Raw genomic sequence first — 12,236 nt, 5'->3', positions numbered from 1 at the left:
AGCAAGATGGACAGGAAACACCATCAACTGGGTTACAAACACTGACGGCTTCCCTGGTGGCTCAGTGGTAAAGAATCTGCCTGGCAATGCAGGAGACATGGGTTCCATCCTGGCTCTGGGAAGATGCCACATGCCGTGAAGCAACCAAGCCCGTGCGCCCCAACTACTGAGCCTGTGCTCTAGAGCCTGGGAGCCACAGTTCCTGAAGCCCCATGCTTGAGAGCCTGTCCCCTGCAACAAGAAAAGCCGCTGCAATGAAAAAGCCTGTACACCATGACTAGAGAGTGGCCCCTCCTCGCCAAAACTGGAGAAAAGCCCACACGGCAACCAAGACCACACACAGCCAAGAATAAAAATAGATAAATAAAATTACATATAGATTAAAAAAAAACCAAGATGCTGAGGATAAAAGGGGATTCATGGAGCATTTTGAAAACCAGAGGGATTCGGGGCAGGAGGGTCACAGCAACACAGGAGGAGCGGCGGTGAGGCCCGGCCCAGGGCTCTGCAGGCCGCCTCCCCACCGGACCCCTGGCATCCTGCCAGGCAGGCCTCCCCATCTCTCAGAGGAGGGAAGCGGCAGGGTGCAGTTAGATGCCTTTGCAAAGGCAAGTCCGAGGTCAGAAGGCTTCCTGGCCTGGGTCGCTCACATCTGGTAGCTGCCGAGAGCCATGCCAGGCTGCCCCAGGGGACCCCTCCCCATAGACAAAGAAGGCTGACTCAGGGCTGCCAGACTTACACGGAACTGCAAACCCCGAGCAAGAACCTTTGGCGGCGCCCAGTGCCTGGCAGCACGCCCCCCGACTGTGGGGCCTCGCACAGGGGACAGCACCAACAGCTGCCCCTGCCTCGCTTGTGTTCCAGGCTGTGCACCGTCTCCAGGCCTTTGCTCAAGCTGCGCCCTCCTCCTGGGGTGCCCGCCCTCTCCCTAAGCCTCACTTCCACTGGCTCACTCCCTTTCTTTTATAGGACATCTTCTAGATACGGTCTTTATAGGAGGCTTTTCCTTGATCCCTCCAAAATGGGTTAAAGGAGAGCCCATTCTCCGAGTTCCCTACAGCCTGGGCATAGCTCCACCATGAGGCTTAAACGTTATTACGAGGCAAGGTAGGTCCTTGTGTCTCCCCCTTAGAATGGGAGTCCTGAGGGCTGTGCCCTGCCCCATCTGGCCTCTGCCCACCTCTCCATCTTCCTTGCATGCCATTCAGCCCCTCACTCTGCATTCAAGCCACCCTGACCTCCTGCCAGGCCTCTGCAGGCCGTGTCCCCCAGGACCTTTGCACTTGCTGTTCCTTCTGCCTAAATGCGCTTCCCCCATATTTTCAGCTAGTATTTACCCTTCCTCCAGGCTTCAACATAAGCATCACACTCTCAGGGAGACCTCCCCCAGACCCTAGATTATTAGCACCGCACTCCGCCTGACTGCCTGTTTCTACCGACAAAGCAGCTGCACACGAGCAATCGTGTGTATCATGCTCCCTGCTCCCCATCAGTGCCTGAAGACAAGGCACCGTACTGGTCTTGTTCACTGCAGTCCAATAGTCCTGGCACATAGCAGGGATTTAGAAAATGTGTGATGGCAGCTGGAAGATGGGAGAACAGATTCTAAGCTGGAGCCAAAGAAGATAACTTGCCCCAGCCTCCCAGAGGCACAGTACCTGGCTGCGGGGGTTTGTAACACTATCCTTTAAGGAGCCCAGCATTACAAGGAGCCTGGCATTACAAGGCAGCACACCCCAGAGAGAGATAAAAGCATCTGCTCTTCTAAAAGGTGCTACGACAGCTTCCGGCTGCTGCTAAGCGGAAGACAAGGTCAGGGAGAACTGAAGGGGAGGCTGGCAGGATCACCAGGGGTCATGCCGGCCCCTCCTACAAGAGCGCAGCTCTCCCCAGCGCCTCACATCCAGCCGTGGAGGACACATCGTCTCGCCAGGTGTCAGAGGAGAGAAGAAGAGAGGATGGTTTCACCCCTGGTCTCTCCACTGCAGGGGCCACGTGGAGGCTAAAAGAGCTGAGCCACCCTGGTGAGAGGGACAAATTAACTGTGGTGCAAAGAGTCCTGCAAATCACACAGGACTCCACTCATCTTGGGCATTCCGGATTAATTTTTCTATCCTTTGATGTTTCAGCTCTGTCCCCTGCAGGCTTACAATATCTAATTGCAAATGTCTTGAACTTGGTCCCAGTTGGGGAAATGCAGGCTCCTGTATTCAGCACAGATTTGACAGATGGAGCGGCACTCTTGGGTTTATCTGATCCCTGGGACCCCCAACTCCCCTGGAGGGATAGGAGGAGACCCAGATGCCAAAAAGGCATCTGGGGGCCCCTGGTGTCCAGCTATGGAGCAGTGAGGACAGTGGGTGGAGACGAGCTGATTTACGTGCAGCTGAGGGGATCACCAGGTTGAGAGGTAACAGGAAAACGGGGCAAACCACAGGCAGAGAAACCCTGACCTAGGCACGGCTGAGAGCTGGGACGCTTCGAGGCTGGCTGTGTGCTTCAGTCCAGAGGGCAGCTCGTCATAAATTTGACAAGCCTTTCTTTGGTCTGTCCTGTCTGCTGGGGCCAGGCACTCAACTATGAAGTGGGCATCCAGAGATCAAAGGCTCCCCACTGCCTGGGACTCAGGGTCTGAAGCTCAGTGACAGGGGATTTCTACTCTTCACAGAGAAGGCAAAGGAAATGGTCTGGCTCCCTGAAGTCTACTGTGTTCCAAAGAACACAGGCATGAGAGTCAGATGGACCCAGGGGAGACTGGCCACTCACAAGCTGGGCGACGCCAGTGAGGACCTCAGTCTCACGTCTCATCTGAGACATGGGAATCCATTCCATATGACGGAATGAGTGAATGGCTGTTAGGTGCCCAGCTCAAGGCCAGGAGCGTGGTGTGCATTAGACAGGCATTTTTTGCTTGTTTAGTCGCTCAGTTGTGTCCGACTCTTTGCACTCCCTGGACTGCAGCCCGCCAGGCTCCTCTGTCCATAGGATTTCCCAGGCAAGAGTACTGGAGTGGGTTGCCATTCCTTCTCCAGGGGATCTTCCTGACCCAGGGATCGAACCTGTGTCTCCCGCACTGGAGGCAGATTCTTTACTGTTGCGGTAAGATGGGCACCTGTCTTCAAATTGCTCCTTGTGAAGCCCTGGCATTGAATTTTGTCAAAGAAAGGAGGGGAGTTGGAAGAGGAGGGAGGGGAGGGGCCCGGCCAAGCCTGAGAAGTACTTACTTGGCTCGCAGAGCGAGCTGCCGGTCATTGGGGCAAACCCACTGATCACAGCCACTGCCGAAGATGGTGTCGGCCATGGTTTGGAGCGGCCAGCCAGGCTGGGGAGTCACGTCTGAGAGAAGAAAGAAGGAAAAAGAAAGAGCACGTCATTGGCTGGGGTGTGCGTGGCAGACAAGGTCCCTCAGACACCAAACACCAGTCCTGCCAACCTATCCCCCTCTGCTGCCACCCCATGCCGTCCCCAGTGACGTTTGGACTCTCATCAGCAGAATCACCCCTCCAGCTAAGTGCTATTTCCTCAAGGTTCCTCTTTCAGAGACTCCTGATTCTGGGAGGGGTAGCTAGGCGGCCCATGCAGCTAAGCGACAAGGTTGGACTTGACCGACAGGACATCAAAGGGAAGTTTTCAACTCGGCAGGGAAGCCCCAAGGGCGTTTTCACCCTCCAGGTACCAACCCCACTTTACTGCCCTGGGACCACAATGAACACGGCCCCCTCAGAAATCCTGAAGGAAGGGGGCCCTGCTCCAGAGCTTGCTGGTGGTTTTACTTGTGCAGTTGAACTGAGCTGGCTTTCTCCTTATCACCAAGGATATGTGTTGTGACAGGACTTCCCTGGTGGTTCAGGGGCTAAAACTCTGTGCTCCCAATGCAGGGGGCCCGGGTTCGATCCCTGGCCCTACATGCCTCCACTAAAGATCTCACACGCCAAAAGGAAGACTGAAGATCCCACGTGTCCCACCTAAGACCCAGCTCAGCCAAATAAATAAATAATTTTTTAGAAAGGATATGTGTTGGGGAGATAGTAAAGAGGGAAAGAGAGAGAAAGCTGAGTTTGAGGGAATCCTAATTCTAGGGCAAAGATGAGGGGCGGTACAGAGTTAGTCACACTCCCCTGGTTTCATTCCCTCCAGACCAGTGGTTCTCAAACACAGGACTCCTTTACACTCTTGAAAATCAGCCCGGCAGTTCTTTACGTGTAACATACAGTTATCACCATATGACCCAGAAAGGGCTTTGAGGTATAAACCCAAGAGGACTGAAAACGTATGTCCATACACAAACTTTTACACGAATATTCACAGCAGCCCTATTCATAACTGCCAAAGGTAGAAACAACTCCAATGTCCATCAGTTGATGAATGGATAAACTGTGGCATATCTGCATAATGGAATATTGTTTGGCCATAAATGGACTGGAGGAGAACACGGATGAGCCTTGAAAACATGCTAAGTGAAAGAAGCCGGTTACAAAAGACCACATATTGTATGGTTCTGTTTATGTGAAATGTCCAGAACAGGCCAACCCATAGAGACAGAAGGCAGATTAGTGGTTGCCAGGGGCTGGGGCTGGCAGGGAGGGAAGAATGGGAGTGGCTGCTAATGGGCTCAGGGTCCTTTTTCAGATGATGGAAGTGTTCTGGAATTAGACAGCGGTGATGGTGGTATGGGCTCCCCAGGTGGCCTAAGGGGTTAAGAACTTGCCTGCCAACGCAGGAGAGGTTAACAGATGCAGGTTCCATCCCTGGGTCAGGAAGATACCCTGGAGGGAGGGCATGGCAACCCACTCCAGTATACTTGCCTGGAGAATCCCATGGACAGAGGAGCCTGGTGGGCTACAGTCCATGGGGTCACAAAGAGTGGGACACAACTGAAGTGACTTAGCATGCATGTAGGATGCTTGCACAGATTTGTGAATTCACTAAAACCACTATCTTGTACACTTTGAATGTCTGAAATTTATGGTATGTGAACTACATCTCACTAAACTGATAAAAAAAAATCTTGAGAACTCCAAATGGTATGGGCTATATCTACTGCTATTTACCAGATTAGAAATGAACACTGAAAAAATTTAAATTGTTAAGTCATCTAAAAATCACAAACCCACGAGATGCTCACATATTTAAAAGCTGTATTTTCAAAACAAAAGCATTTAGTGAGAATAATGGGATTGTTTTGCATTTTAACAAATCTATGTAATGTTTGGCTTAACAACAATTTCATGTCTGACATTTCAATCAATGTTTTGTGGTACGTAGTTTTGTTAAAGTACATGAAGGACATCCAGACTCTCACGGATATGTCCTATAGTTGGAACAGGGTGGAGAGTTTTAATAGCCTTCCTAGATAATTGCGGACGTTCTTCTTTCATTCTGCACCCAAACTCAACAGATGACAGTTATCTTTAAAGATTAGTTCCAATGTGGCATTTGGATCACAGGTCAATGAACTTTTCATCTGTATATCTGAGAGAATTTGACCAAGTATACTGTGATGATGATGAAGAAGAAAATATTTTTGGCCTTGGGGACCCCCTGAAAGGCACTGGGACCCCCGCAGAAATCACTGGACTGTGGTTTGAGAGCTGTTGTTCCAGACCAATGTCACCCATTTCTGTGATGACCAGCAGGGGGCGGCATGTAGATTGCTGTTAACTGACCCCCACAGGGACCAAGCCCACGACCTGGACCCCAGCAGTCTCTCTATCCCAGGTGATCCAGGCACCCACTCCCCATTGCCAGCCGCCTTGAGAAAGAGACCCCGAAGAGCTGTTCGGGGAGCTCCCTGGGGAGACCCCAGGCCGGATCCAATGCTGGGAGGGTTGTTGGTACCACCTCCCGTTTAAAGTCTTGACCTTCTCCCAAATGAGGCTCACATCCAGTCCAGGAAAACACCCGCGGGGTCAGAAACGACATGCTCATCAAGCAACTTTAAACCAGCCCCACTTCTAGCTGTGGTCTGTTTTGTTGCTGTTGTTTTAAAGTTCTGTTATCTTGTGAAAAGTGCAGTCACACGGCTGCATGGGTGTGAAACGCCTTATTCTGTTCCAAGCAAACATTAGAAAACATACAGTAACTCAGTAGCCCTGTTTCCTTATTATTGTTTTTCAAAAATATTCTGGGAGCATCAAGAAATGGAAGTGATGGGGTCTCCCTGATGGGGACAGGCTGAGCCCGGGGCTAACTGGCAGTCCATCTCCTCACAGATTCTGCCTACAATGCAGGCTACCCGGGTTTGATCCCTGGGTCAGGAAGATCCCCTGGAGAAGGGAATGGCTACCCACTCCAGTATTCGTGCCTGGAGAATCCCATGGACACGGGAGCCTGGCGGGCTGCAGTTCAGACCAGACTGAAGGACTACATCACTATCACCTCACAGGCACTGCCATTCTTGCCAAGGCCTGCAGGGGACACCACACGGCCCAGGCCACTGCTTTCAGGACTAGACCTCCTGGCTCCGGGACTTCCTGCCCACTGCTGCTGCTAGGTACAGAGTGTGGAGGTGGCCCCTCTGCTCTGCCAGGCAACCCCACGAAAGCAGGGACGCACCATTGGTGATCCCAGAGGGAGGAACAAGTCAGAGAACCTCAAGGTGGGAATTATTCCATCTTCTGCAGATGCTTCTGAATCCAAAGGGAGTGGAGCTGAGGAGTGGAGAGGAGGTGGGAAGAAAAAAGGGATCCTGTGTTCTCATGCTTGAAATGCCACCTTCTTTATGGTGGGAGAGGTGAGGACTTCCAGGAGACAGCAGCTCCTCACAGTCCCAAACACATCACCTCCAAATAAGCCTCTAGGGAATAAATCTCTTGTGTCCCTTTGGGTCATTTCCTAGGGCGCTAGAGTTTGAGGATCACTGGCAAGAAAACCCCCAAACTAACATCTCTCTGTCCAAAGAAAAGCTATGACCAACCTAGACAGCATACTAAAAAGCAGAGACGTTACTCTGCCGACAAAGGTCCGTCTAGTCAAAGCTATGGCTTTTCCAGTAGTCACGTACGGATGTGAGAGCTGGACCATAAAGAAGGCTAAGTGCCGAAGAATTAATGCTTTTGAACTGTGGTGTTGGAGAAGACTCTTGAGAGTCCCTTGGACTACAAGGAGTTCAAACCAGTCAATCCTAAAGACAATCAGTCCTGAATATTCATTGAAAGGACTGATGCTGAAGCAAAAACTCCAATCCTTTGCCACCTGATGAGAAGAGCTGACTCTTTAGAAAAGACTGTGATGCTGGGAAAGATTGAAGGCAGGAGGAGAAGGGGATGACAGAGGATGAGATGGTTGGATGGCATCACTGACTCGATGGATGTGAGTTTGAGCAGCTCCGAGACTTGGAGAAGGACAGGGAGGTCTGGCGTGCTGCAGTCAATGGGGCTGCAGAGAGTTGGACACGACTGAGCGACTGAACAACAACTGACCCATCTGACATCTAATTCCTTTTCTTTTTTTTTTAACTGGAGTCCAAATAACTCTGCAACCACCCACAGGCTACTGTTTTATTCTTTCTCAATCTAATCATTATTTTTTCTGTTTGGCAGAAGAGAAAAGAACCAGGCTGAGAGACTGAGAAAAGGTCACACCCATGTGGATCTGCTAACCCTTAATTAATATACCTTCTCTGCCTCAAGTCACCTTGCACAGTAAGTATAAAGGGAAGGGTTTGGTGGCAGTGAGGATGATCCAACTTGGAGAGAAAAGACCTAAGAAAGTCTGACTTTTATGCAAACTTACTGCAAGACCAGGAACAATCAGTTATTTCTCCCCAGGTCTCAGTTTCCCCATCTTTTCCCCACGGGGAGCAGAGACCGACAGGCTGGAGGGACCACTCTGGGTGGTCCAGTGCATTCTCACTTGCTAAGGGGCAGGTAGGGGACTGAAGAAGGGTCCTGGGAGGGAGATTGGTCACTGCTTCAATCTGGTGGGGGGATCTGGGCCCCCACCCCAGCCTGGTTCCTAGGGCAGGAAGGAAGAGGCGTTCTGGGTCCCCCACCCTTCCTGCTCCTGGAGCTTTGAGGAAGAGGAGCCCACTGAGCCAAACACCACAGAGAGATCCAGGGAGATGCGGGATGTCCCTCCCAGAGCCTGGGGTCGTGGGCACCGGCCGGTGGTAAATTCGTGGCTGAGCATGACCACAGCAGTGGCTCCGACTGGGAGCTGAGGCCCTGTCCAGGGCCTGCGGGGTCCGCCCTGGGCTGTGGCTGGCACCTGGGAATGCACAGCTGTCCCTGGCCCACGTGGAACAATCTCAGCACAGGTCGTGGGAGAGGAAGGCAGTGCGTGGAAACACAGCTTAGGAAACTGCCAACAGAGTCAGCTTCGGTTCTCCGAATCTAAGCATCCTGAGCCTGCTGCCAGCTCCCTGCCCACCAGCCGGCCCATGTCCCCCGGCTTTCTGCACCCCCTTGACCAGGGGCTCTTCTGCCAAGCTGTGTGTTTGCCATCATCCAATACACTCCTGGGCTCGCTGCCCTTCCAGCAGGGGCCCCAAGGAGGAGGAGGTGGAGGAGGAAGGTGGGAGGACATGCATTGCAATGAAAACCCAGCATAGCCAAAACTAAATTAATTTTTAAAAACTGCAAGCTCCCGTGGCCTCTCCTGGGCACCGTAGAATATGCACCCTAAACACACTCATCACCCACCCCTAGATGAAGACTTCCCGTCTTCATGTAAGATCATCCCATGTCTTCCTGGACAGTTGTGCACAGATTTTTAAATAAAATTGGGTTCTTCTACCTATGCTGTTTGCTTTCTTATCACACTGTGCTTTCTCACATTATTAAAAGTCCTCAGAAACATGATTCTTCATGGCAACTTAGTATTCTGGATTTATTTTTCCCATTTTCCTGTTGGGGGAGGCACATGGATTGTTCCCAGCCCTGTCCTATTGTATTCAGCCCTAAATGGATATCCTGGGAGATAAATCTTTGAGCCCATTTCTGACTATTTTCTTAGGATAAATTCCCCAAGGGGAAAAGATGTGTACTTTTTTTTTTTAATGTATCACCAAAGCACATCACCAGAGTCATTCACACAAAAAAATTCTGCTGCAAGCAGTCGTGTCCCGGTGGTCTTTCAAGCTCAGAACTCAGAGATGGAAGAATCTGTAAATCTCCAATAAACTGCTTTTAATTACGTGTACAGGGACTTCCCTGGGGCTCCAGTGGTTGAGATTTCAACTTCCGATTTGGAGGTTGGATCCCTGGTTGAGGAGATGGGATCCTGCAGGTCTCATGGCCAAAGGACCAAAAATCATGGAGAGAAAGCAATATTGTAGCAAGTTCAATATAGACTTTGAAAATGGTCCACATCAAAAAAAACTGAAAAAAGAATAATGTGTATAGTACAATCACTAAAAACAAAAACCTCTTCTCTGCAAGCATTCAGGGTCACTTAAAAGGCGGCTTCTCTCTCTTAATGGACTTTGCGGGCTTAAAATCTGGTGAAGCAGCACCAGCCTGCGAGCCTGGGTGACCTGTGGTCCAGTCACAACTCACTAGCCGGGTTCCTTCTACAAAGAGCCAGGGTCTCCGCCTCCACACAGGCACACAGAGAGGATGAAATGAAAACGCACGCCTGTAACTCCAGAGAGCAGCCCACATCATTACTAACCCAGGAAAACACTGCCCATTGACCCAGCCTTCCAAATCTTACAACCTCTTTAACACAGCGCTGAAAACCTTTCTAGCCTGCAGCTGTCTCTGAGATGCACCGGATTCCGAAAAAGACACCAGAGGGCAAAACCACCTGCCCCTCGGGAAGCATCACACACGCCCACTGGGGCTCCACCCTACCCAGGGGCCACAGAAACAAGAAATTACAGAACAGCTCCTCATCGCCCACGGCTTCTCCTGGTGGGGTGCTCTCTCCCACCTTCAGACCCTGGCGTTTCTGCCTCCTTGGTTTATTTCCGGGAAACTTTCGCTAATACAACTGAGCCCTGTCTGCTGCCCCAGGCTGGATAAGCTTTCATGGAGCTGTAGGGTCTGATCTCGTGGGAGAAACAGACATGATATGGGGAAAAGAACGGGAAAGAGAGAGGAGGGGTGAAACAGCGGGAAAGGAGCTGCAGGGTCTAGGCAGGGGCACCACGTATAAAGGCAAACACAAGTCACCAGCAAGGGCAGGATGCCGGGTCCAAACAGCCACTGAGAGAGAACAGAAGTGCATCTTTCCACACAGATGCAGGGGACTTCTGGGGGTAGCTGAACCACGAGAAAGGAGACATGAGGGCCAGCCAAGAGCAGCAGACAACCCGTAGACTCGGAAGCAATAAAGAAATGTAGGAATTTCCCTGATGGTCCAGTGGCTAAGACACTGTGTTCCCGATGCAGGTGGCCCGAGTTCGATCTCTGGTCAGGGAAGCCTAGATCCTACATGCCGCAGTTAAGGATCTCAAATGCCACAATGCAGATGGGAGCTCCTGAGTGCTGCAGCTAAGACCTCGTGCAGCCAAATACATAAATATTTTTTAAGTAGTAAACTATTCAGTTAGGGGATGGGTGTTATGTAGCATTACCATGGGAATAGATAACTGACACAAATGGCGTTTGGTAAACAAAATCCCAACCCTGACCTCAATATCCCGAGGAGCCCAACCTCCCAGAGCTGTTTGGAGGTGGACTTGCAAACTGTGAGCAGCGGAAAGGTCAAAGGGCCAGGTGAGAGAGGCAAGACAGTGGGCATAAGAAGCAAATAAAACCCATTCTGCCCTCTCCCATGTGCCAGAGTGGGGCTGGGGGAGGGCCCGGAACCTTCTCAGGTAGCCTGTGCAGGGCTGGAAGAGGGGGAGGGGGTCACCCCAGGGCCAAATCTGAGCTGATGCCTGGACAGCTGCCAGAGGAAGGATCGGAGCCCGCGTTCAGCCTCCTGTCGTGATCCTTCAGTCATGCCTGCCCTGGGTGCGGGAGGGGAGGGTGGTTGCCTATTCACGGTTGCTGCTGAGTCTGCCATGTAGACAACTAGCCGGGCCTGGATCAGGGGGTCGGGGGAGGAGATGAGGGCTTGAGAAGGGGAAAGAAAAGCAGGGATGAATATAAAAGAATACTTGCCACCCAGCCGCTGCTTCCTGAGGCACCAAAGACACTGCCTAAGAGCCTGCAGTTCTACACCCAGGTATTAATATTCCAGGGAACCCTTAGCAACAGGCCCTGACATCTGCTCTGTTACTATGATACGGGAAACATGATAATAGAAGCAAGATAAGGTGAGCTGAGACATCAACATTTCCTCCACCTGTCACACCGCACTCGGAGGATGAAAGGCGCAGACAGGGAGCCTCAAACCCCTGTCTGAAACTGGAGGGAAGCTGATTATGCACGAGGCAAGGGTGGAGAGGACGCAGGAGATGAGAAAGGAGCCCCGGGGAAGCTACTGCCTGACAAAGGTCCCCAAGACTCACCCTGTCATCGGGCACCCCACCAGCTCTGCTTCCTTGGGTGACTTCGCTCCCACCCCACCCCTTCATTGATTCTCCCCTTGTCTTTGCCCAGGCTCTGGCAGGAGCTTCTCAGTTGGCCTTTGGACCTCCAGGAGCTCACTATGCCCCCTTCACTTGCAGTCAGAGAGGTCATCCTTAAAGCATAGGTCAGACCATGCAAGTCCCTTGCTCTTAAAACCTTCAGTGGCTCCCTTTTGCCCAAGAGAAAAACCCAAGCTTCGCCAAGGCAACCCACAAACTGGCCCAAATGACCCATCCAGTATCACCTGCCACCTCATCTCTCCCACGAGGCCCACACTCTTGTCACTGGGAACTGGGATGTGTCCTGGCTGCTCAGCTTTGTTTCTGGAACTTGTCCCATGACCCACCTTCCCTATGCACACTGGCAACCTGCAGAAGCCCCACACCAATCCTCTGGGAATTTGGAATCGACCCCATTTGCCTCCCCTCAGCATTTCAGTCCACTCTGTGTCCTGGATGGGGTGGAGGGGTCCTTTACTTCTGGTGGGGTCTTTAGATTCCTGCAGCCTTTCCTGTCTGTGCTCTGGGCCTAGATGCCCCAGGGCACATCCCCACATCCCCCTTGAGCCACAAGACTGAGCATGCTGTTGGCCTCAGACAGACAAGCAGCACTGCTTCTGTCTTCACTGCCCTCATTCATTCATTCAACAAACAAGCTCTGAGTGTCGACTCTGCACCAGGCACGTGACACATCTCAGCTGACTGCAAGGTGAACAGAGGGCAGCTCCCCGTACCCCCGAGAAGGCCCCACTTACTGCTGCAGGGGTCTTCTCCC

General features: G+C 51.8%; 1 protein-coding gene across 2 annotated transcripts in view; it reads right to left on the bottom strand.

The window, feature by feature from the left end:
• The window catches only part of RPH3AL (rabphilin 3A like (without C2 domains)), a 115,604-nt gene that overhangs the window by 84,278 nt on the left and 19,090 nt on the right, over nucleotides 1–12,236 (bottom strand). For both annotated transcript variants that reach the window (XM_068977857.1, XM_068977858.1), the window contains exon 2: nucleotides 3,225–3,336. In XM_068977857.1, coding sequence (XP_068833958.1) covers nucleotides 3,225–3,301 — 77 coding nt within the window. In that variant the 5' untranslated portion in view covers nucleotides 3,302–3,336. The remainder of the gene's footprint in view (nucleotides 1–3,224; nucleotides 3,337–12,236) is intronic.

The sequence above is a fragment of the Capricornis sumatraensis genome, chromosome 8 (assembly GCF_032405125.1).
Source record: "Capricornis sumatraensis isolate serow.1 chromosome 8, serow.2, whole genome shotgun sequence".
In the NCBI taxonomy this organism is placed as follows: domain Eukaryota; kingdom Metazoa; phylum Chordata; class Mammalia; order Artiodactyla; family Bovidae; genus Capricornis; species Capricornis sumatraensis.
This window is presented reverse-complemented; position numbering and strand designations above follow the sequence as displayed.